Raw genomic sequence first — 25,895 nt, 5'->3', positions numbered from 1 at the left:
AAATATGGTTACAATTTCATAACCTAGAAACAGAGTTGAACTTGTAGCATTTATGTAAGACTGTAGAATAAATATCCTATAGCAGGGAGTCTAAGCAAAATACTCGATGCCTTTCTGCATAGCCTGGGGTACAGAGTACAAGCAGTTTCACAGCTGCCATTTTAGAGACAGCTTCTTCTAGCCTAATTAGCATTTATGGATCTTCAAGCAGCAATTAAAAAAAAAACTGCCTAGGTTTTATTGGTTTATAAATAATTCTAAGGCATGCTTTATTATTGTTTGTGGGACACCGGAGTGAAAAATGTGTACAGTTCAAATGCAAATATTGATCTAATTTCTTGCATTGTAGGATAATTAAGCTACAGAGAATATTTAAATAGATAAATAGTGAATCAGAACATTCCTTTGGTGGGAAAAGACATGTTTATGCTAATGCTGTCCCCACTTTTTAAAGGTTGCTCCTAGGAACACAGTCTGCTTTCATATTTTAGCAATGAATGTTAAAGAAATTGTGTTTTATAGCAGGAAAGGGGCTACTGTCAAGTAATGGGAACCAAGTTACTACAGGCATAAGGGAATATTGCACACATAAAATGTAACCAGGACCGTTAGCCATATAAATTACTATAAAAAGGAAACTTTACTACCTTTCTTACAGTTATGATGCCAACTTGGTAATTAGGATCAGTGTTAATATCAAAGACATCCAGTCCATCTCCATCCACAAGGCTGTATTTCATCTCCGCATTAATGCCTTCATCCAGGTCTTTAGCAACCACGCGGCCCACAGTGGAGCTGACGGGAGCGGACTCCAGCACACTCATCTGATAATGCTCTGGGGAGCAAAAAACAGGCTGTGAAAAGGAACCGAAAACTGCACAACGATGCAAAGAGTGGATCAGGGCAGACCACAACACTGCACAGCCTGCAGGGAGTCTCTAGTGCCTTTCCCAAAGCTGCAACGCCAGTGTGATTTCCCTTAAAAAGCCACAGCCTGACTGAATTGCCTGGGAAATTTTTATTTAGGTGTTTGTCATATCAACAGGTTTGTTCAACGAGTTCTTTTCAAAACAGAAATATACCTGAAAATGGGAACTTCAACTAGAAAAACAGGGCAATTAACACCAGTGCTGTTGCAGCCGTGATATAAAGCAAGATATGAAACAGATTTAATAGGACAAGCACCTTTTACTAGATTGGCTTGTACAGAGGGAATAAATACACAAGTTTTGAGGACCACAAATCCTTCCTCAAATCCATTACAAACTTCTTTTCAGCCCTGAACAAGGGATTGAGAGCTCAGAAGCTTGCCAATTTCTTCCAAATTTACCAGTTACTCTATTAAAGTATACTACCTCTCCCTACAAACCCTGTCTTGAGCACATTTGGTGCATCACTAATTTGCTTAGCAGCAAGCCTGGGGAAAGAGAGCGCTGCTATTTTAAAAGTGTGTTTTAAAAATATAAATGTTGTATCTAAAATACTTCTCTGCCATCATTCTTTATGTTCAACCCTTCCTTGCTGCACTCTCTCTGTTGACTCCATCAATTATTGAGCTTTGTAAGGCAGAATAACACCAAGGATGGGGTTTGATCTATTGTCATATTTCTTAATCAAGGGTTTGATATCAAACAGATACAATTCATGCCACTTTCAAAACAGGATTGGTAATGGTATGTTCAACAAATTGCTCTGACAGAAGAAGAAAAGTGGAAGTTGAGGCTTCTTGCTGATCTTAGTGGAGTGCTTTGATTTAGCAGTGCAACATGCAGAAGCAGATGGAGAAGAAGAATAGGAACAAAAAAGAACTGCAGGAGTTTTCATTTCTCAGCTAGATGAGAAAAATGGCAAAACCAAACTGGCTTGAGACTGATCTACACCACCAGAAGAATCAGCTTTCTTTTAAAAAAAAAAAAAAGTATAACCTTTGAAAGATTTAGTTCAATCAAACCTGAAAAGTTTCTTTTGAATTTTTAACAGTAATATAGAATTATGTAGATAAATTTGATCTAAAAAATTTTAAAAAGAAAGAGCAAAATATTGCAAACCTTGCTTTGAGACTCACTTTTGTAAATACAAAGTAACTTTTCTGATAACAATGGACTTGCCTATTTTTGCATTCCATTAACCGTGGCTGTTACATATCTTAGGCTTTAACTATATATTGCCGAGGTTTAGGTGAACCTTTCCTGGAGAGCGGGCTGTATGACAACGCACTCTATACTGGCAGCACAGCTACCAGATGCTCCCCTGCAATGGCCTGGCTGGAGTGTTGAATGAATTATCTTTCAACTTCCACCACTGCCACATGTGCCTGATTTGACCGACATCCGTTTGGAGATAGGATGAAAAGAGGATCAGGGCAGCAATTAGCAGCCAAAGGCAATGGCCATGAGCAGTCTAGGAACACAAAAGATCTCCTCCTTTCCTTTTTCTGTAAATTTTCCACCCTTTAAAAAGTGTTGTTTTTGATGATTTTGGAGGTCAGACACCTTTTCTGAAAGACAAGGTGGTAAATGCTCCATTTGGACGTTTTTCTGAAGGCAAGTTCCTTCATCACTCTGAAATTCTGCCCACCTCTAATTGTCACTATCCTGAGTTTGAAAACGGCTGTAATGAGAGCAAAGAGCAGCTGTACAACTCAGCCAACTCTTTCTGCCTGTCCTGGCGCAGCGGGTACTCACTCTGTGGAAATCTGGGTGGATTGTCATTGACATCAGAGAGGGTGATGTTGACTGTGGTTGTTCCAGCTAATCCTCCCAGCTGTCCACCCATATCCTTGGCCTGGATAATCACTTCATAATATTCTTTTGCTTCTCGGTCCATGTTCATTAGAGCTGTTCTAATTAAGCCTGAAATTGAAGGGGAAAAAGGGGGTTGGGAACAAAAGAAACGACAGTTAAGGAGTACACAAAAAAGGTGGAGTGCTCTTGCTCCTGCGTCGTATTCCCCATGTCAGGAATGAGACCAGACTCCGCGTTCAGTCTCACCTTTCCCGGCAGAGTAAAACTCACCCAAATTAAATGCAGCTTAACAGAAGGCGTGAATTTTAAAGCAGCCCAGTTAAAATGCGTCAGCTCTGGGGCAGGCCGTCTGTTCAAAATTAAAATGTCGCCTTCCAAGGGAGCTGGAAAGGCGTTTGGGGAACAGAGTGCTGCGTCCGCACGAAAGGTGGGAATGATGTGTTTAGTTAAAAAGAGGGAGCAAGACGAGTTTTCCAGAGCACCCCTACCCACGCGGTCCTGGCGGCAACCCGGCATAAGCGCCCTGGCTTCGCTCGGGCCCTTCGGACCCACGCCGGGGCCTACGAGAGCAGATTTTGGGGACATAGCGCTGGGGCGGGCAGGTTGCTCCCGCCCCGGGGGGGTCGGCGGGAGGTGGCCCCGCTCCCCCCGTCCCTTTCCTGGGGGTAACACTACTGCGAGACGACGTGAGGTGGCAGCAACGCTTCTCTTATGGAGCCTGCGAGGCGCCGGGCCGCGCCGCCGGGGAAGCGGGTCCCGCCGCCGTCCGCAGCCGCAGCCCCCGGCCTCCCGCCTGCGGCACCGGCCTCGCCTCGCCCGAGCTCCTCGGGCGTCTGCCTGGGGGTTGGGACCCTCCTCTCGCTTTTTCGGGGCCGGTGGCGAACGCCCTCCTTTCCCTTCCTCCCCGGCCGCCCGCCTTGAATCCCGCCCTGCCCTGTGTCCGTCTGCCGGGACGGCGGCGCGTAGGCCTGGGTCTCGGAGCTGTCGCCCCCCCAGTGCTCCCAGTACGACCCGTTCCTCACGCCTGCAGCACCTCTTTGCCCGCAGCTTGCTCCTCTGCGGCGGGGCACGGCGGGTCAGCAGGCTGCTCCACAGCCCCAGGGTCCCCGAGCAGGAGAGCAGCAGTGGCTGGGGACGCAGCCCAGGGCATGTGCTGCCGGGGACAATTTTGAGGCATTTTTTAGGGCGCTAAGGGCCCCGTGATGCGCTCGGGGCTGCCCTCCCGTGTGGGGGCAAATACGTGTCAGCCCCGGGCAGCGTCCCAGTCACGCGGCTCGACGTGCAGTATTTGCACATCAGGACACTATTAACTTGAGTGATCTGCGTTTAGTCTTTATTTTTAGCAGAAAGACAATGTATGGGTTTAATAAAAAAGCAGTAAAAAGATATTGCGGTGGCAATTATCGCTGTATGTAGAAGGGAAGAAATAGTGACCAGTACCGAACAATTAGCAGTGCATTATTTTAATCTTGTTATGTGGAGTCCTTAAGAGTCTCATCCTGCAAAGTTGAGTGACTCCCATGAAGTGCTGTAGCTCCTCGACTCCCATGGATATAAACAAGATATGAAAACCCTTAGCATTTTGGGAAGTATTTTCTCCATATACAAATACTTTGTAAGGAATTGCCACTCTTGGCTTGGCCTTAATACAGAACAGGCTAGATCTAAAAAAAGACATCAGTGCCTCAAAGCCGGGCTCTGCCATGCCTATGTTTGGGGCCCCTGGTCCCTAGAGGAGGGCCGGTCCAGGACAGCAGGACTCAGAGCCAGGGCAGGATTCATGCTCCTCTAAAAGGGACCCAGAGGAGCAGCCATGCTCAGCAGGGAGCGTCTGATGCTGCTGCACACAACTGGTCAGCAAGGAAATGCTGAGGATGGTGATGAACCTTAAAACCTTATGGGAAAGGCTCAGATCCCCAAACAAAGGTGCTGATACCATTTCTTTCACCAAACTGCGTGAGGTTTGCGCTCTTAAAAAAAGTAGTAAAGAGCAGAGGTGATGTCCTTTCTTTTCTATAACAGCCAGATGGTTTCTTGGGAAGCGGGAGACTCAGGGGCCTTTGCCTACTCCACCTGAGGGGATTTAAATCCATGGGTGTTTTACCTTCTAGGGGAATATGATCGTGGACAGGCTGTGAAAGTATTCTGGAAAAAAGGAGAAGGAGGCTCTCAGCTTTCCTTTGAAGTTGTACCTTCACATATACATTCATTCAGCATCTGTGAGGCCAGGGACAGAACAGGAACAGGAGCACACTTCTGGAACCAAGAGCTTGTGTCGGTAGGTGAAGGATAAGAACCCCAAATGCTTCTAGCAGTGGAGTGTGTTGAAATGGGTTGCCCGCTATTGGTGCTTTAATCACTACCCATCAATATAAAGGAGCTGGTGATTGTTTATGCTCTCGCTCTGTTTTAGAAGAATGTGAGAGCTGCAACTGCATTTTGTGGGTTACCAAATCCTGCAGGTGGATTTGCACTGGGGAAGCTGGTTAGAGTTCTGTGCCTGTGATGGGGAAACAGTTTGTGGTTCACAACTGTGCTTAGCCTAAACAGGTGCCCTGTTGCCCACTTGTAAAGGCTGAGGCAGCTCTGGACATGTCCAGAGATGCACGTCTAAGTGACTGGGAAATTAATAAATTGAGAGAAAGAACTTTTCCGGGTTAAATACCAATCAAGTACATGATTTTGGACTTAAGGGCCTATCTTCTGTCTAAGTTGTACTCTAGCAGTTAATCTGTGCTGCATCTGACACTGAATATTGCTGCTTTGCTTAGAAATCATTCAGCACTTAGCCCATCTGTGATTATGCCCTCATTTGTCCGTGGTTGATAACCTCATTACAAAATGAACATTACTGTTTTATTTGTATTGTACAGAGCTGAGGAAATAACATGCCATGTACAAGTTTGTCTTTGGCTAGACCACCTACTCCATAAAGTGCTAACTTTCAGAAGTATATTATGCAGTGTTTTTTTCCATTTTGTCCCCCAGGGCTCAGCAGTGACTATCATCTCATGAGTTTCTGACCTTAGCACTGCAGATGCCCTTTAGAAACTGTCAAAACCTGTCAGATTCCTCTTTTGGATATAAACCTTGGATATACACAGAAAAAGAGAGAGAGAAAGCAAGCAAAACAGAGAGGATGTCCTATAGATAAGTTTAAGGTTATTAACAAGAACACCCTTAGGTAAAAGTACTCCAGATAACTGTATCCTTCAGCTTGCACTTTGCAGTCCTGGTTGGTTCATAGATTGCTTTTTTTTCCCACTAAGCCTTGTTACCAACTAGATATGCTGAAGACATTGTTGCAATGATAAAAGCCAACAAGAGTATTTACAGCACCAAACCCACCCAGCTCCTGAGCTGCAGAATATGGTCATTCAGATGAATATATGAGTGCAGAAAGCATGTCCTTCTTCTGGAGCTCATTACCACAGCCTTGCTTTAACCCTCTCACAGTGCTGCTCTATCTTGGCTCCAAGCCATAGAAATATGTTTCTCTGACTGCAGAGAAACTGCTTGCCTTTTCTGTCTGCTTGAACCTTTTTTCTTTCGGTTTTAACACTGCCTCATTCCGTGACGAAATAACATACCTGTCCGAGAGTCCACAGAAAAATATGGTTGTCCTTGGAGAATACTGTACACTACTCTTGCGCTGTTCCCGTAGGTTGGGTCATCAGCATCTGTTGCTGTCACCTGGATAACAGAGGTGCCTGACAAAAAAAAACCCATCAGGTAAGACCTTGTGGGAAAAAAATGCTGGCCTGAAAAGTACACAGTTCAAAAATAAATTGAAATGCCCAACAGGAGCTTTCCCACACTGAGCGTCTTCATTTGATGCTCATAATGCTTGTACTTATTGCTCATACTCATATCTCATTAGCAGTAAAGGAATTAATAGGCATAAATTCATCAGGCATCTGTAAGAAGATATAAAAGAGCAAGTACTCTATGGACCACAGTTACAGAGTTGCTGATCTAACAGTACTTCGTGCCAGTTTGCAGAGAGCTGGTAGTTATATACTGCTTGCTTCTCTTCCCCTTTTCTTGATTTTTAACTATTATTTAAAGGCAGCTCAGATAAGATCTATAGCTATGCTGACATAAATCATGAACTGCTATAGTGGGCATATAGATGCTGTATGTTGACTAAGGGATGGAAATTGTACACAAACAGTGAGTGTGAAGGGATGTACCTCTGAAATAATCTCCCTGTGGGATTGCAGTTTACATTGAATGGCCTAGAGATTATACCCTGCTGAAGTGCCTTTTGGAACCCGCACAGATGCATATATATTTTTTTTCTTCAAATGGTTTTCAAGGTCTGCTTCTTCTGAAGCTAATAATGGCTTGCAGGTGATGTAATTTATCAAGAACAAGGAGAAGGTAAGGCATAACTGTTTGAAATATATGTGAGTTTTGACTCCTTAAAATGTCAGACAATGCATTTATGAATGTATCTAGCCTTCTACATAATGTTTTCTGTTAGAAACAAATCCAGTGTTATTAGATACGCACTGGAAAATAAAGCTGATTCAAGCTAGCCATTACCATTAAGAAACATTATTTCTGAATGGAACTTTTGTATTTGATGCCTGTCTCTAGCTTTATGTCAACATAATATGGAAGAATGAGAAGTTGAAGCATATCTGTAACTTCAGGACATGAGATTTATATGGTATTATTATCTCTCTAATGATGTCACAGAGCCAAAAAGCAATAAGCAACTCCAAAAGAAAGAAAGAAGTCCAGAAAAACAGTATTTTATGTGACTATTGGATTTGTTATATGGAATTGGTTTCTCCTGACTTGTGTAGGTAGGAAGGCTGCTGTTTGTCTTCTGCACTGCAATAACAGGACTGTCTTTGACATGATCCCATTCTCTGAAAGTGGACAGCAAACACTACCGGAATATTGGGATCCACCGAACTGTGTTTAGTGCAGGCTTACATGGATTAGAGGGAGCAAAGGTGCTAGTAATTGTTGTAATGGCTCCATGATTTCAAGGGCTCCTGGACATTACTTCAGCTCTCAGTGTGAACTAGAATAGGTTTCTAAAATTGTGTTATTTTCTGGATGGCAATGGTTGTCTAACACTCATTACTATGGTTACCATCTGCTGGCAGGGGAGAAGGGGTACTACGTTACTGCAAGTTGTCTGAGGGTGACGTGTTCGAATGACATCTTTTTTTCAGCTCTCCCGCTTCCCTTGGCATGTTTTCTTTCAGAGGGGTCCAGCTGATGGTGATGTAAAACCCGCTATGCCTCTTCTGGTGGCAGTCAGGCACCCCAGGGGAAGCTCTCCTGTCCTGCAGCTCTTGCGCAAGGGGCAAAAGCTAGAGTCCAAGGAGTCAGGGAATTTATGTTTTGGTGACATTCTCCAATTTGCATATAGGGGGAAGAGACTCCACAAAATCTGCCTTACCCACAGGTGACATTTCTGGCACAGAGGCTACATAAGGTCCATCCAGGAACTTGGGTTCATTGTCATTGATGTCTTGGATTTTGATGATGAACTCCGACTCTGGTTCCATCGGCCGGCCTGTTCGCCTGTCCAGAGCCTGCGCTCTGAGGGTGTACTGTGACCTTTCTTCCCGGTCCAGTCGCTGAATGGCATGAATGTCCCCTGTCGTATCATCAATTGTAAACACAATGCCAGCTCCCTCTCCTGAGAGGATGTATTTGATCGAACCGTCTCCCCTGTCCATGTCAGAGTGGAGCTGTGGAAAGGAATGGGATTCAATTAGATCATGAACTGGACAAGCAGCTGCTGAGAAACTTGAAGCATGTGAGCATCCTGAGGATTTTGGTCTCACTGTTGGGACTCACAAGCTGGTTTTAATGAACTTGTTTTGCTGAAAGAGGCAAATACTCACTAAAGTCTGTATCACAGAGTTGCAATTAGAAACCTTCTCCTGTCTTCCCATTTCTGCACCCACAGCTGTGCCAGAAGAAAAGGCAGAGACTCCTGAAGAGGAACAGGCTCTGTGCCTTTTTGAAATCTTACTCCACACAATAATTATCTCTCGCCTGCTTGCAATGGCCATTGAGAAGGACTCACTGCCAGGCTTGGGATAAGGTGAGGTCAGCAAAGCTGCAGGCTGTGCTTGCTCACATGGCTTACGAGGAGTCAGATATTCCAGGGGTAGCATGATGTTGGGGCAGATAAGGCAAATCTGTTTGGGGTCAAGGGGAAAGCAGGGTGGGAGACCTACTGAGTAATGGTCATGATTCAGAAATATTTTAATTTGGTTTTTTTTCATGAAAATTTTAGCAATAAAAAGTAGGCTGGATCCTTACATCTTCAGGAAAGAATTATAGTTGAAAAGTAGGTAAGGTAAGCAGCAAGGAACATTTGATCGTGTCCATGGCAGACTATAGAGATGAGAGGCATCCCAGATTTTCTAGGGAATTAGCAAATGGATTTATTGCATGACTGCTAATTAGTTCTGAGCCGCCACAGATAGCTGTGAATGCAACAGAACAGAAGAAAAGTAAATGCAGTGCTAATTATCATCTAAAACAGAGAAACAAATCAACCTGGGGACTACCATTCTGTTAAACACCTGGTTCCCATGAAATACTGGAATGACTATCAAAAGACAAACAAATCACTTAATTTCACTCACACTATGAAGATGCTTAACAGTGTGCTCAAACTTCCACGCTTTTGAGGAATAGAGCATAAAGACCAATGCCCAGAGATGGTATTGGTTCAGTCCCAAAAGACAGGAAGGCAATAGACTTAAGGTGCAATAATCAAAACGAGATTTTCAAGAATGGTTCAGGTGTGAATACTGCTTTCCAGTGTGATTATAATTTTGAGAGACGAATGAAGACTAGATAAATAATTTTTTTTAAAAAGTGGTCAAAGTGGGTTGGATTCAGTTAAGCACATCTTAAAATGCATATATGAGCTAATTATCTCAAGAAATATGGTCAGAATTAAGTGTGTGTTTAATGCTTTGGTGAGCTCAAAGGGCATATGGGAATAATTGTGGAAGATGGGGCCAAACAGAGGTAAATATTTGTACTGGAGAGAAAAATCTTGGAATAATAAACCGAATATATGAACACAGGATTGGTAGGATTTGAAGAAAGAATGCAAATAGAAATGTGTGAAAAAGCAGAAGTCAAACTTGATGCATTTGATTACAGGCTATTGTCTCAAGAAAGAAAGAAGAAATCTCATCTCTGAGCTATTTAAATACACACTGAAAACTATACAATAACTTATCACATCGGAAAAAGTTCTATAGGGATGTGGACAAATTGGCTTATCTGACCTAAGCATTTCTAATGCCAGTTGACCAGCTCTTCAGGTGTTTTAGAGCACATGTTCCCATTGACTTGGGAGCTGAAAGACCGTTTCCCCAGTGAAGGGTCTGGTTGGAAGATGCTCATTCTCTGAAGGTTGTTTTCCTTACCAGCTTCTCAGCGTGCAGCACATGACCTATGCAAAACTTGAGCCTACTCCTGATTTTAGGGTAAGACTGATTTCAGCTGAGGTGGGATCTATATGTTTTTCTACGGCATGTCCCACCCTGCAGACAGGTCTGTATGTAGGTTGCTCATCGACTCTTGATGTCTGCTGGGACACCAAGTGTTAAGGGCAGCAGCACTGCAAAGTGGCTGCAAGAGCTGGCGGTGCAGATTTTGACAACTGCCTTGTCAGGTCACTGATATTTCATTTCATCGCTTTGCCACTGGTCTCTGCAGTGGCTACTGCATCTGAGAGACATCGGTCCTTTGGAGGAATGCTGGCAGCTCTCAGGTGATGTATCAACTAAATGGAGGAAGAAGAAGCCCAGAAAAATTTGGCAGTGGCAAACAGTTAAATTTAGATGACTGCCATGTGTATTAATTCACATGCAGGCTCCAGGACTGCAAACTGGCATATCTTCAGGAAACACCATCTTGTGATTAATTTAAAAAAAGACAGTGGTTGTCGTTATTTACCCTAAACAGCCATAACTCAGAGATTATCACTGTAGGAGCTAGTAAACAGGATGCTTCCAGAAGGAGGACACTATTATAGCTTTTCTAATTGATTCAGAACCACTAAGCTACATCTTGGGCATTTGTTTTAGTGCATCAGAGCGTCAGTGAGAGAATGCAGCTGCTGAGACAGATACAGATGTTAGACCTGATTGGGGAATTAGAGCTGGACTTGATGGAACAAAATGTGTTTTGGAACATCAACAAGTCCTCATTAAATAAGAAAAAGGAAGGAAAAAGAAAGAAGTCAAAGTCAAATTCAAGGTCAAAGCAAAGGCAAGGGCATAGAAAAATGAAAAAGAAATAGAAATGGGAAAAGAAATAGAAAAAAGGAAAAAAGAAAAGGGAAAGAAAAAAGGGAAAGAAAAAGGGAAAGAAAAAGGAAAAGAAAAAGAAAAAGAAAAAGAAAAAGAAAAAGAAAGAAGAAAGCATCTTTTAAAATAGCAGAAGATGTTCAGGAAATTCAAAAGACTTGGAAGAAGATACTGAATCCAAATCATGGGTTAAATTACACCTTCTGTCCAAAGCCCTGTTTGGAAGGAATTGTAGTTGTGTAGGGAGCAAAAAAGGCATGAACATGGCACGCTAATAAGAATTTGGGAGTACAAGAGGATCTCTGTCTAACTGTGATTTGTTAAAAACATTGGGTTTTTACCAAGGCTAGGCAGTAAGAAACGCTAGCAGCACTTTTGCAGTTTCTCGTATAACCTGCTTTTTCTAGACAAAGCAAAGAAGAGCATAAAAGACATAATACTACCAGACTGCAATAAATCTGAAAGAATTTGGTGTCTGAAGGGACTGAAGCCCATACCATTGCTCACACCAAACCCAATAGGAGGATGCTGCAGTTTGGGGTGTATGTAGAAGTCACTGTATTGGAAAGGTGATCCAGTTTTAAATTGGCTCTGTTTTATGGGTGGTGCAATAAATTGTGCTGCCATGTGGCTGACACAGAAGTAGGAGGAATTAATTTGTACTTTCTCCTCCATATTAAGGAATGGGCTACAGGAGGAACAAAGCCGGTAACTCCTGAGAAATTGTTAACTGTGTCAACCTGGGTTGCTTTTTTTGATGAGGATAGTATAAAAGATTAAGGAGGCTACATCTGCATCTGAACGACACATTTCCCGGCAAAGGGCACGTGGAAGAGAGCGGTGCTGCCAAGGGCAGCTCAGGGGAGGACTCGTGCAGCTCCACTAACTGGGCTGTGAATCCATCCTTGACGTGCTCTCCCTTTACCTCCAGGGAGGTAGCACCTGCAGGGGATTTTTGTGAGGATGCATGAGTGAGTTTGGTTGATCTGCAGTGATAGTCTGTAGAAAGAATGCATTTTATTCACTCATTCAGCTACTGTGGTTCAAATGCCTCTTTCCTTTGAAACAGGGTTAGGGAGTCTTCAGCACAGCAAAGTGGTGAAGTCTGTCCCCAGTTCAATTACTGATGCAGTTTAGGCTGCTGGATGAATGTGGAAAATACCTGCTGTAGCAAATGTGGGGTCTTTGGTTTCCTATTAGCCAATAATGGCTACCTCTAGGAAAGTTGAAGCCTCGTACTTATCTGTGACAGGACCAGGAACCCTCTGAAGCTAAAATACTTTAAATTAGGATCATGAACACCAGAGAAAAGCAAAAATTGTACTGACTTCACCTCAGGAAGTTTCTTTTCATTTCCCTGTCCAGAAGATATTTTGCACCTTGCCTGACAGCTACATAGGAAAGTACATTTTTCATAGCAGCCTGGAAAAATCCTATTAGGCAAGCCTGGACCTATGGTTCTAGTCAAGGTGCTTTCTGGGTTGCCCCAGTCATACATAGCTAACCAGAAACAGCCGTACGAGAGCATCAGAAGAACCCCTGTCTTATGGGAAGCCTTTAGAGTACAAAGTAAACACAACCGGACCTACGCTGCGCACTCGTTCTCCTGACACGGCCTTGGAGAGGGCAGAAGGACAAAAGCGAGGCCTGGCGAGCGGGCTGTTTCAGGGTGTTGTGGGTGGTATCGGTCAGAAGAGGCCCTGCCCAGCCATGCCCGGGACCCAGGGCTGCATGGAGGGCTGGCCCAGCAGGGAGCCGTAGGCCGGGAGTCCTGCACCTCCACCCCGCTCCGCGGAAGCCCTGCCAGAGCTATTTCTGAGTCGGCCTGGGGTGACTCGGGCTGAAAAATTGCTGGCCTGCCAGAACAATTAATTCATCCCCCAGCCTGTTCCCTGCTGACCCCCTTTACTAAGTAACCCTAAGACACAGGCAGTGTGTACGCAGGCGGGGCGATGAATGGCGGTGGGCTGCAGCTTCTCCCGAGAGCTTGTGCCGTCGGCTGTAGGAGGCAGGGGAAGCCTTTCCCCCCCCGGCAGCCCCCACCACATTCATCCCACTGCACCCAGCTCAGCGACAGGAGAGGACGAAACGTTTGACCCCCGGAGGCCCATTTTGGCAGCGGAGTTCCCCGGTGTCGGGCCTACGTGGAGCGGTGCGGAGTGGGGAGGCCTTCAGAGAGATCCAGCCACGTTAGCTCAGCAGCGCGTAGGGCTAATTGGCCCTGTTAACCGTGGGAGCTAATTAGCCCTCGCACACCCCTGTGCTAACACTGCTGCGGCGTAGGCGGTCCCCGAGAGAGCTGACTTTCTGCAGCCTGGGCCTTTGTGTGGTGGATGCAGACCATGAAGGGTCGTCTCTTCGTCCTCCCCGTTCAGCAGAGCTGAGCAGCAGTGAGCTCGAGAGCAGTGCCAAGTTTTTGTGCTCCTAATGACACTGTCAAGTCTGAAACAAAGAGGAGTCGGTTTCTTCCAGGACTTGCTTTAGCTAAAATTCAGCTCACAGTGCAAGTCTGGAGTCGTTTCAGATGAAACTGAGTATGTGAAATAATATGTCTGGCCCTTGTTCCAAAGCTGGGAATTGCATGAAAACAAATATTAATTTCTTTAATCAATAGAGATATCAAGAGCTGAAAAGCTAGGTGCAGAGATGAATGAAGACTAATGAGGTCTCATTTGGCGGCAATCACTAGTAATGCCATTGCTGTGGGAGGAAGGAGAGCACATCTTGCTGTCAGTCACACAGGGATAAATCAGGAGGAGGTCTTTTGAAGCCCATGGATTCATTTTCATTTATACTGGTGTGACTGAGGGCACAGTTTAGCTCTGTGGGGTTGTAGAATGATAAATACAAGTCCAAAATGGGCCTCTGGATATATGATTCTTTTTTTTTTTTTTCCCCTGCAGATGCACAGCTTGGAAGGAAAGAAAGAACCTTGATCATGTAAAAATAAGCAATGAAATATGAAGGCATTGTTTACTGACATCCTTTCTTAGTTCTTAATTTTTCATATCTACCTATATCTAGTCTGTACTCATCATAGTGGTATCTGATATTCTAGGCATGTAAAATCTTAACTGTATTGTTCAAACACTTAAGCACACTAACGCTCCCCCTCCCCACTTTTTCCAGATTTATCACCTTGGTGTAGACTAGAAGCAAACTTGGTGCTGACTATAATCTTTGGAACAACGGGATCAATACTTTAAATAATTCAGAGTCTTTAAAAACAGTCAGAAGGCAAAAAAAGAAGGATGCTTATAGTGAGGCAGATTGTGATGGCAGACATAACTGGTCTGATTTCCATTAGCTTGTTCCTAAAGGAGCTACAGGAAAGTGAATGCAAAATACTACCAAGTAGATGGATTGAGCTTAGGGATAGCTGTACTGATGTGAGGGTTCTTGGGGCATAAGGGATCAAAAAATAGGACCTTTCATGGTTGGATTTAATGAGCTGTCCCTCTGTCTTTTTAGATCTGGAGCAACTTCTCTCTATTCCACCCAATTAATCTGAGGTCAGGCTGTGGTAAGCAAGAAGATACTCTGACCCTAGACATTTGCAGAAAACAAAAATTAAAATGTCAGTTTTCAAGAGAAACTGGCTATTTAATTTGATTGTGAATTTCAGCTTCCAGCTGACTTGATCACAGACAGAAACATGATCACAAACTCTTCCTTTCTTTCCTAATCCTCATATGTCAATATAACCTTACTTTGCCTTGACATTGTAGGAGTCCCTGGAAAGATCACTGCAGATTTTCTAACACTAACTCAATTACAGATGACGATTGAAGCAGCAGATCTCTTTGAAATAGGCAAATATATTGACAGCCCCTTGAAACAGAAATTCTTCTCAAATGAAGGTGACACTGGTCAAAACTCTTGGGACCAGAAATGAAATTAGTGTGGATAAATTCACTGCCAGAAAGAAGGTGAAGGCACTTAGAGAAAATTCCCATGTTTCACCGTGGTCTGCAGATACACAGATGTATATACCCTGCCAGATACCCTTCTGGTGCAGGTCTTACCTTCCCAACGTAGAGAGGGTCAGTTCCCGTGTACTCCTCCAGAACGAAGAACTGGTTCCACACCCAGCTTCGCTTCATACGCTGATGCAGCTTGTCTGACAGGTTGTCTTCTTGCCCTTCAATGAGGGGCCTGGCACTTCCTGACAGCACAGTTGTGGTAAGGTCCATCAGTCCCCAAAAATACAAGGAGACACCAAGTCCAAGCAAGTTCTTTGCATTGCTCATTCTACCTGAAGTCCACATCCGTTTACTAGGGCTGACTTAAAAGTCAAAACACAGTATCTTAGGTCCTTTCAGAAGAAAGTAGGTCCCGTGTGTAGTCCTTTGAAACGTCCAAGAGAGATTCTGCTTCTGAGAATGGCGGTCTCCTGTAAAGTTAAAGGAAATTCATAAGAGGATGTTTTTTTTCCCCAAGGTGAAAGTTTCCTCAATAGGCAAATATGTTATAAAATATTTAATCTTTTATATAAAAATATAATATCAGGAGGCACACCTTATGAAACTAGGAATGCTATTACCACATAAGCTGCAGAACTGGAGCCTTAGATACAAGAATTGTCAGGGGTTAGTTGATAAGTAACAGTCCTCTACTTTGCTAACTTACCTGTAGTGTTGCTTTATGGTATTGACTGGCATGGGTTAAGTGCATACTCTTTAGAAATATTTATGACCAGAAGTCCTTAGAGGATATTTAAAAACAGTTAACTCTGCAAAATTATAATAGCTGGTGAACACTTTGGCAACCATCTTTCTCTTTCTGTTTGGAAATTATGTCATTGTCGTTATGCACACGTGCACTCACACATCTACATAAATATAGATATTACTGCTATATTGCAAACCTTGAATATAACTTCTAGCAGCTCCAAGTTATTTCTAATTTTAATTACTCTTTAAACCTGCCTGTTCCTTGAATTCAGGTTTCACACCCTGCTGCCTCTTCTCTGAGGAGCTGATTGCTGCTAAAAATGCAACATTTCTAGAATTTGAATGGTCAGTTAATCATTTTATGACCCACAAAAGCTTTCACAGTGCTGATGGTCACATGCTATTGTGTGATATGTCCAAGCAAGTCAAGCTAACACATTTTTTCCTCCACCAGCCTCAAAGACCTGTTTAGGCAGAGGAATGCTGACCTCTATCAGAGGACACTTTCTCATCAGTCTGGGATCTTTTGTTATCATGAAGTCAGTTTAGCTGGTGACCTCACTCCAGGCTGTGGATTGTGGCAAACATTTCCTTCACCATTTTGCTGAGTTTAATGATGCAGTCCTGCACTCAGGTTACTCTGTCAAAACACTCCATACATCCTCTGTGGGCCTAGTATTTTTGCTGTCCTTTTTAAGAACTCTTCTTTCTTTTTTTCAGGAGAAAACCAGACACATTAGGAAAGGCGTATGGGGCTCTGAAGCTTAAGAAAGTAGTTCACACTTCATTTTACTGCTGTTTTATACTTAAGTCTTTAGGCTTAATTAATTGTTTTATCCTGTGGAAATAAAATGTAGCAGGAGATATCTGTCAAATATTTCTAACTTCCTTGAAATCCTTGAAAGGTTTCAAAATCATAAAAAATATTTTAAAGTGTTGCATGATAATATTTTGAAGTGAAGACTGAGACAATGCAATGTTTTCAGCAGAGAAGAAGGGAGTGTTTGAAAATTCCCCAGCATCCAAGCTGGTAGAACTGGAGGACTGAGTACACTTAGAAATCTACTGAAACAGAAATTCAGAATTCAATCCAAAAGTTGGCAGAAATCTGAAAAAGGCAGCTTAAGCCTGGAACAGATGTCCACAGGGGAAGTAAAGACAAAATAACTATCTCTTAGACTAATTACTACACAAAATAATATTTCCAAGTATAAAGCCCAGAAGGAATATGACTATACAGTGCTGCTAGTTTATACAGTTGTGAAGTGCAGCAGCCAACTAACAGGTCCTTTACCTTGAAAAGTTTACAACCTAAGGCTCAACAGATACAACAAAGAAAGGACAAACTGTAAGCACAGAACACGGTAAATCTCTTCTAAGCAGAGCAATGTACAGAACTGCTGGTTGTTTAGACATTGGCTATGTAATGTGCTAGGGCTTATTGTCTGCAAAGCCAAAGAATGGGGATTTATCTAAGCAGTACAAGCCCAGAAGGACCACAGTAATCTCTGTGTGTCTGTCACTTCATGAAGAAGCTGGCAGCTGTTTGTGAGAGGCAGGGACAAGGCTTAGCTTGCTGGATAACCACAGTCAAAGGAGTCCAGGAGCTGCGTGTGCAGTGCTTGCCTCTCTCTGTCCTGTGAGTCTGTAGCTAATAGTCAACATACATTTAGACTGGTGAAAGGAGGCTGAAGTCCTCTTCACGTAATAGGTACATCCACCTTGCTCTTGGTGTGTTGTCAACAGCAAGTTTTTCTCGGCAAAGTCAGGGGGACATCACTGACAACCCATGTTTTGCTGGCAAGTAAATGTGGGGAAGGGCCTCCCACCATCCCCTCAACATGATTTGCGGGAACTCAGCACTGCCTCTGCTGTGCAACAGGAAGGGAAAGTGGAAGCAGGCTATGATCCAGTGGCTAAGGTCCTGCCTGGAGTTTTTACTTTAAGAAATTCCATCTACCGTACAAGTCATTTACATTTTTTGTTCATGTGACAAAAGAGGTGATACAACATGATGGACCAATTCCTGTGGTAACGAGAATTGTGTTTGTAGGTGAACTCCCAAACCACAAATTCAAAACTAATGGTGCCAGATGTCTCCTGCAATTAAGTTCAGCCAACAGTGCTCAGGCAAGGTAGTATCAAGACATGGTTAGATAAACTTGCAGAGTTACCAGTATGCCTGTAATGAGGCAATAGCAAAAGAAATCTGATCATCAGGATGCTTTTTCTGCACATGTGCATTATATCATCAAAGTAAGTAGAAGCAGTGAAATAAAGGTCAAGATCAGGGACATAAATGCTTCAGGCTCTCTGTGATAACAGCTTTTGTCATTTGAATGTCACTTGGCATCGCAGCGCAGTTCCACGAGGAACCTTTCTTGGAAAGAGTGTGCAACTCAGCGGCCCCCAGGAGTAACATCCCTAAGAGCATTTCCTATTCCCAATGCAATCTCATTCTGGGGAATGGCAACTATCAGGAAGCTTGCCATTAAGTAATATAAAGTCTTGTAAAAGGGTGTTCCTTCCCTGAGTACTAGTAATTTCTCCATTTAATCCCAGCCCACGGTGACGTAGTCATATATTTTTGTAGGAACAGAAGAAAGCGCTAGTGTTGAGGTGACACAGAATTTTTTTTTGTTAATACCAGAGTTTCTGGTATCTTATGCCTTTCCAAAACTGTGAGCAAGCAGGCTCAAACTCATCACATTTTGCTTCTGGCCTAAAGGCAAATTAATACTATTAATAGCAGTATTTAATCAAGAATGGTTTCTCTGTCTCTGAGGCTGAAGGAGAATGAGATCTTTTTTTTTTCTGTCTCAGGTCCTCAGCTGGTATTAAAAGAATGAGAAAGACCTTTGTTAACTTCTGGCTTGAGGTGCTGCTGATCTCTCTGGGGCTCTTCCCCCACAGCTTCACCAGCCCCAGGCACGTACTATTGGCCTCTGGAGCTGCAAGGCCTACTGGTCAAGCAAAGTATTTCTCAGCAGCGCAAAAGGCACTCACACACATTTAGGGTTTGAATTGTGTGGTAGCACAAGTGGCGGCTGAGCTACAGTTAAGGTCATGGATGACTGAATCTTTCAGAGGACTCATGCAGATGGCTTCTTCACCAGCTGAGTGTGATGGATAAGTATGGGGTCACACTGACTGTAGACACGACAGTTGGTTAGGATGATAGCCATATGCTTTGAGTGTGCTAGCTTGGTGGGATCTCTAGCCTTAAGTGGGCCTTAGCGGTTTCTGATGCAGACGGATGATGCAGGCTTTGAGGCAGAGTCTGTTCTTCTGCCTCAGGCTGGGTAGTTCCTTGCAGGGAGATCAGGGGGACCAGTCATACAGGAAAGCACTTGTTGGCATGACTGAGTGAGGCAGAACTGAACCTTTAATATTCTCTAATGCAAGTTGTTTCTTGGAACCTCTCAAAACGGGTTCTTAAGGACATCTGCAAAGATGGAATTGATGAGCCTCTGCTTGTCATATGAAATACATTATAGAAACACATTTCATGGCTCAACATAGGGATGTGCAAAGGACTTGAAGGCAGTAAAGGGAGGGAAATCTTGTTTTCCCTGCTCACACAAAAAAATTATCAAACCCAGGAAGACTGCATGACCAAAACCTGTGGGATTTTTGCAGAGGGTATTTTATATTTCAAGAAAAATGTAAATGCTTCAGAACCTCGTTCGTTACCCACATTGAGTACTCCATTGTAATAGGCTTAGCTGCATCTGTGCAGTTTAGATTCCTGACCCAAAGTGAATGCCTTTCTTGTCCCTGCTTTTGTGATGAATATTTGACTATCAGTTCAGTTGTTTAGGTTACTTTCTCTGTTCTTGCCTTGCAAACATTGCTGAAAATCCTTTTTACTGTCACTCAACAGTTACAAATATGGCTTTTGGATTCGTAAAGACCCGTGAAGATCTGATTGAACCCTGTGCAACTGGTGGTCTATACACGGTACAAAGGAACCAACTAATTGTTCTAGACAAAAGAGTCACAATAATGCACTTTTCACCAATGCAAATACAAATTTCTCTTTTAGCCCATATTATGAATTAAAGTAGGCATATTCCAAGTGTGATCTACTTTTCGTGCTCCAATTTTAAAGACACCCCACCCCCCCCCCAACACATATTTGTACATTAAACTATTCTTAATTGAATATCTAATTCTGGGCAAAGATGATAAGGAAAAAGAAATATTTGTCAGCACCAACTTCTAGCTTTTCTTGCAAGTGACCCATTTATCTTCTAATTCTGACAAAAACAGCACTTCCAAAGAAAGGATAAAAATATTAATAGTTTGGATGACCATATGGGCATCCAGAGAGTTCTACTGGGATTTAACTATATTGTGCTCAATACATATTTGCATGAATGCCACGGATTTTATAGTAAAAAAGCTCAGACTTGAAAATGTTTATACACATGCTTAGTGTATTTGTCACATTGAGCAAGCTGTCTCCCAGAAAGTCAGTGGACTATCTGCATTCATAAAATTAATTACATGCTTATATCTTTTATGCCTTGTCCTTCCAATGGATTTTGCCATGTAGACTCAGCATTCATGCTACAGACCTTAGTGAATCCCATGCAGGCACATTGCCTGAGCAGGGACAATTCACTTGCAGGAGACATATTACACTGAGAAAGTGGGGAAGAAAGAGGCAATCACTTTTAAACTCCCTCCTACAATTTCTTTGTAAATAAATACACAAATACATGTGATATTTCTAGTATAGATATGTGAATGTTTCTTAGCAGCACGTACACTGCACTAGGACCATGTTAATGGAAAATTATTTCTGTGTTTAATGACACATTTAAAGAGTTTTTCCCCATTATTTTGCCAAAAGAAACCAAACAATTCAGTAATGACCACAGTAGGAAGAAATTAAATTTGAGTAAAAAGAATTCTCCAAGTGGGCTATTTACTTTGTTCCTTGAATTTCTTGTGATATTTTAAATCCAAGGTGGGGGTGTAAGTATTGCGCAGTTTTTTACTCCCCATTAAATGGATTATTCTTTTATGTTTTCACAGATTACTTAGGTTTCCTGTACCCTCAGTTGCTCATGGCTTTGTCATAAAATGCCCTTGCAATAACCCTGCAGGAGCGCCAGTCAGTGAGAAAGTGTAGGCTGTATTCTGCACGGGGCAGACCACCCTCAACAGGTGCCTGACACCAGTCTCCAGGGATGGAGGCTCCACTGAGACAGGATCTAAACTCTCCTAAGCAATTTATGCCATACTTGTCTCATTTTAGAAATCCTAATGCTTGCAGTACCTAAGTTAGATACCTCTAAACAGACTGTCTGATTATAGTCCTAAATGTTTTTGTACTGCTTCCAGAGGTTCACATGTTTTATCTCTGGCCCAGGCCAGTCCTACTGTCATTATTACCTATTGCTATACTTACTGGGCAAGTTTAGATTAAAAGGAAAAATCTAGAGGCATTTGTTACTTTTCTTGAAAATAGACTGGGCCTGAACATGTGTTTTTATTTTTTACTTCATTTTATTGAAATCTTCATAAATACAATGAAACTTGACAACATACCATATGGCGCATAAACATTAACTCAGAATACAATCCATTGTCATAAAATTACATCTACAGACCACTCAACAATCTCTCCTGGGACACATCAGTGAACTCATTTTGCTCAAGATCTGAAGTCCTTCAAAGCTACAGAGTGCCTGCAGAGTGAAAAATCCCACAGAACAACAGAGGGAGTCCCATCATATAAATCCCAGCCTGTGGCTATAGACGCATAAAAAGATCAAAAAGAATGAAACACAGACACACAATCACAAAGTAAACATTTCCAAATAAAATGATGCTGATAACTTGCATCAGGGGAGGATCTGATCCCCAGCTTTTACTCAGTGTGAGGTACTGTAAATAATACCGCAAAAGACCAGGACAGAAGTACAAGAGGGTTTCAAAAGCTCCATGCTGGTCTAACTAACTCTGCTGAAGTCAGCCTCAATAGGAACTAAGTAAGCCATTGCGAATACACTGGAAAATCCAAATAAATGCCAGATAAAACAACCCCTCTTCAATCAAGGATGTGCAAAAATATAGAATACATGTGAAAATCATACTAATTAAGCTTTCACTATTAAGGAAAAACTCCTTTTAGTTCTCACAGTCTTCTGACTACTTTTGCCACGCTGTCAAGAAAAACCCTGTACAACTGACTCTAAATTGTGACTTGATGTTGTGTAAATATGATGTTCATGTGATAACCCTCTCAAGCACATATCTTTTTTTTAAAAAACATAAATTTCCTCCTGTCCCCCAAAGCATGACCTTTCTTGCTGGCTTTGCAGCTGTACCAGGAGCCTTTGCTCAGACCTGTCTCAAGGCTCCTAAGTAGTGTAGGCAAAATCTGTAATTTCCTGCCAAGAAGGAGAGGGCTGGGTGGGAAGTGTGGAATTTCCTGTGCTATAGAAAAGGAGGAAGGAGAAGGATGGGTCAGGTGTGGGGTGAAGATCTGGTGCGTGTCGGAAAGCCAGGGTTTCTGCGAAGGCAATAAGAAGATAAGACTGTGAATGCTGCTGTGACAACTGAAGCTCTGCAAGCTGAGAGGCCAGCAGGAATAAAGCTCAGGAATGCAGCCTGCTGCCCTAGGCACTGGAGTACTTATGCCCTGAACAGGACGTACTCACAAATGTTACCATCCTCTTTGAGAAAAATGTACTTAGGCCTTCCCTCTATTTTTCATTTGCTTCCTTCTGCCCATGTCCCTCCCCTCTTCCAGAACCTGAGCAGGTGCCTTGCCTGATCTGCCATTCCCCTGCAATGGGATAACACCCATTCCTGTTGTACGCTGGGAATGCACTTTAAATCTGAGGTGTCCCTGTCTGTGCTGCGTGGTGGCTATGGTAGCAGATCATGTTCTCTAGCTACAAAACATTGCATTTTTGGTATGCTAGTCCCCAGAATATGACATATTTCCACATAGCAGTGAAAACTGGACTCTTTCTTATTCCATGGCTGCTGGATAGACGATAAGGCTCTCTGAACCCCTTAAATCCCAAAGATGGAAAAAGCTTTATCTCCTATCTGGAGACAAATATGAGAAGCAGCTGTCTGCCTGGAGCAGATAGAGGTAATATTTCTTCCCATGCATGAAGATCAAAAATTATGATAGGTAAGGGCCTATGTCCTGTCACTGGGGAAGACAACTTCCTACTTTCATGATGACTATGTTCCTGGTTAACTTGGCATTTCATACAGCATTTTGACATATTAGAAATGGACCCAAACCAACCCACTTCCAAAAGCAGCTGTTGAAGACAAAGAAGTGAATGGGTAATTTCTTTTTCCTACCAGAAAATGATATTTGGCCATCTTTCATAATAATTGTATGCACGCACTAGCACATAGTGGGTTTTTTTTGGTGTTGTTTTGTTTTTTAAATTGTGGCTGTATTCATAGAGAAAGGATCATCTTTAACCTACAAAACAGCTGTAGGTGCTCTAAGAGGTGAAAAATCTTTCCTCTAATTCATATTTCTTGACTCTGATATTGCTTCAGCTGTACAACACTGGCATCCGTACCTTGTCTTGACCTCTCTGATTGTCTTGTCTGAGCCTGAAGACATACAGCTAACCAACAGAATGAACATTTTTAAGCCAACCTCAAGCTGCTGTCTATGAAAACAAACCAGCAAAAGAAACAGAAGTCTTACAGCCTCTTTCTCTATCTGAACTGTTAAGAGTCTACCTTGTTCTTACCATCTAGCTTCAGAGTGGTTCTAGAAATACAGAATATGAGTGCCTAGCCTTCACAGGACACTTTCAAGCTGAAAGAATAAAGTAAGAAGGAATAAAGATGTGCTGATCTAATTTGTCCCAGAACTGTTCTAATACAGCAAGAATAAGGTTCATAAAGCCTGAAAAACAACCTCAGACATTTGCATGCCAGCCTCCAGATTTTGGTCTTCAGACTCAATTGTTGCATTCTCCACAGGGAGTGTACGTATGTGAGGTATTATCTAATGGTCCTCTGCAAATGTGACATGCACTAACCACACCCCTCATGAAGAGGACTCTAATCTACTTTCCGTCTTCTTCATAATCCACTGCTGGGACATGTTCCCAGCTTTGCCAGTCTCTCCCATTTCAGAAAGTGAGTATCCTAGATGAAGTGGTTCCTCTGACTGGATTTCTTAATAACTAAGAAGAACTAGCATTTACTAGAATATAAAAGATTTCTTAGGCTTCGTCTCGCTGGCAAATTCTTGGCTTGGCAGTTTGTTACAGGTGAATCTTTCAGAGGAGACTCCAAACCCCTGCACTCCATCTGTCTTAGTATTCAATTTGTAATGTTGATGTAATAACAGCTTTTGTAAGAGCTGAGGTATTCTTGGCCAAAATTCCCACCCTTCCATTATCTGCTGTGAGCCATCTGGTTGCTGTCCTTCTTCACAGGGAAGAATCTTCTGCAGCTGTTTTGAGTCTGACTTCCCAAGGAAATGAGTTTATGCAGTGATATAATTGCATTGATATTCCATTAATTTTGTGAAAGACAGGTAGAGATCCCAAGGATTACTGTATTTCTATCTGCTACCTGGGAATTAGCAGGTACAGTAGGGAATGGAGATCCAGATTAATGCTCCCAGTGAGGAAAGGATAGGCAGTTATACAATCTCTTTGACCAAGTGATCATCTTGCATGCAGTTCCAAAGTAGTAACTGAGGTGAGCTGGTAAGGCAAGGGAGCTGGAAGGAGCTGGAATTATTGTGTGCATGAAGAAAGAGTTACGGGGAAAAGACCTAACTATAACAAACCAGGCTTTGTAGTTCTGCTCCTCTTTGCTCGTTTGTTAATAACCTTATAGGAAAATTTTATCCCTATATAAATTCTAGGGACCACCCCACTGCTGAAAGACTTCTTAGTGATCCAGTGGTACACATCAGTGCAAACTCTGAGTATGGACCTGAGAGTAAGGTATGGCTTCCATTCACTGTTCCTCACTGGTAGTCACCAGCAGGTCATTTGGGGCCTCTTTAACATCTAAGTGTACCTTTTTTTTAGGTAGAGAGACCTCAGCCAGTGTATGAAGAATTAATGACCCTGACCACAGCACATAAGCACAGGAAGACCCTACAGACAGCATGGGACATCAAGGCCCATTTCTCCCACTGTCAGTAGTCACTTCATGTAATCCCTCAAATAGTTTGAAGATCCTTTCTAAATTGTCAAGAATTCAGACACAGATCAACAAATATGCAATCAAAAGAGAGCAAGGAAATGCAGAAAATGTAAGAGGGCTTGCTTAAAGGAAAGCAAATTAAAATACGTTGTGGAAGACCTTCTCAAACGAGATTGCAGCTTTGCTGTTAGGTCACCTCTGTGTGCATTGCAGCAAAAAGATTTTTCTTACGTACCTGCTAAATCTATTCTTTCTTACTTGTGGATCTGCATTTTTATTAGCAAGTTCTGCACTGTACATGTTCAAGATATCAGGATTGCCCTGCCAAACCAGATCTCTACTCTAATGTTGAGATTTTTGCCTTTGGATATTGCCTATAACTGGTACTTCCAAATTGTTAAACTCCCTCTCATTATGCTTCGGAGGTGATAGTTCAGAAATGAAGGAAATTCTGACAAAAGAAACTTGACATCAGAATAGCTGTGATTAATAGCAGCAAAGAGGATTATACCAAGAAGCTGGAAAGATAGTACTTCCCAAGTAGAAATGGACTAGGCTTCTAGTCTGACACAAGTGAAATCCTAACCAGAGAAATAACTTGCCTGAAAGACGGTTGCTCAAGGAAACTTTGCTTCCAGGTTAAGCTGAAAAATCCAGCCTTCATGTAATTTTGTTTCTTTCTCTTTGTGGGAGAAATTTGAACAATTAAATATTTTGTATTTGAAGTTTCAGAGAGGGGAAGAAGTGGAAAATAAAGAACAATGGGAATATGCACCAGTGCTCAGTGTTGAGGTCATTAATGTGATATTGCTTGATACATAATCTTTAGTTAAGCATAAAAAATTAAGACTGTACTCTTGTGAGATGCTGAAAATGGTGAGAAGAATTCCTAGCTGACCCTTGTGATCGGTTTATGCGCTGAAGCATGTTTTGATTTCTTCCTTTTGACTGAAGAATCATTTTGTCTCTTTAAAAAATGTGGCAGTATAAATATCACCTTCAAT

At 42.5% G+C, this 25,895-nt stretch overlaps 1 protein-coding gene across 2 annotated transcripts in view; it reads right to left on the bottom strand.

Moving 5' to 3' along the window:
- The window catches only part of CDH20 (cadherin 20), a 118,090-nt gene that overhangs the window by 22,227 nt on the left and 69,968 nt on the right, over window positions 1–25,895 (bottom strand). For both annotated transcript variants that reach the window (XM_049823826.1, XM_049823828.1), the window contains exons 2-6: window positions 15,079–15,446; window positions 8,167–8,461; window positions 6,335–6,454; window positions 2,685–2,852; window positions 648–835 (exon numbers count right to left, since the gene is read on the bottom strand). In XM_049823826.1, coding sequence (XP_049679783.1) covers window positions 648–835; window positions 2,685–2,852; window positions 6,335–6,454; window positions 8,167–8,461; window positions 15,079–15,321 — 1,014 coding nt within the window. In that variant the 5' untranslated portion in view covers window positions 15,322–15,446. The remainder of the gene's footprint in view (window positions 1–647; window positions 836–2,684; window positions 2,853–6,334; window positions 6,455–8,166; window positions 8,462–15,078; window positions 15,447–25,895) is intronic.

This window comes from Accipiter gentilis, chromosome 20, assembly GCF_929443795.1.
Source record: "Accipiter gentilis chromosome 20, bAccGen1.1, whole genome shotgun sequence".
Lineage (NCBI taxonomy): Eukaryota > Metazoa > Chordata > Aves > Accipitriformes > Accipitridae > Astur > Astur gentilis.
This window is presented reverse-complemented; position numbering and strand designations above follow the sequence as displayed.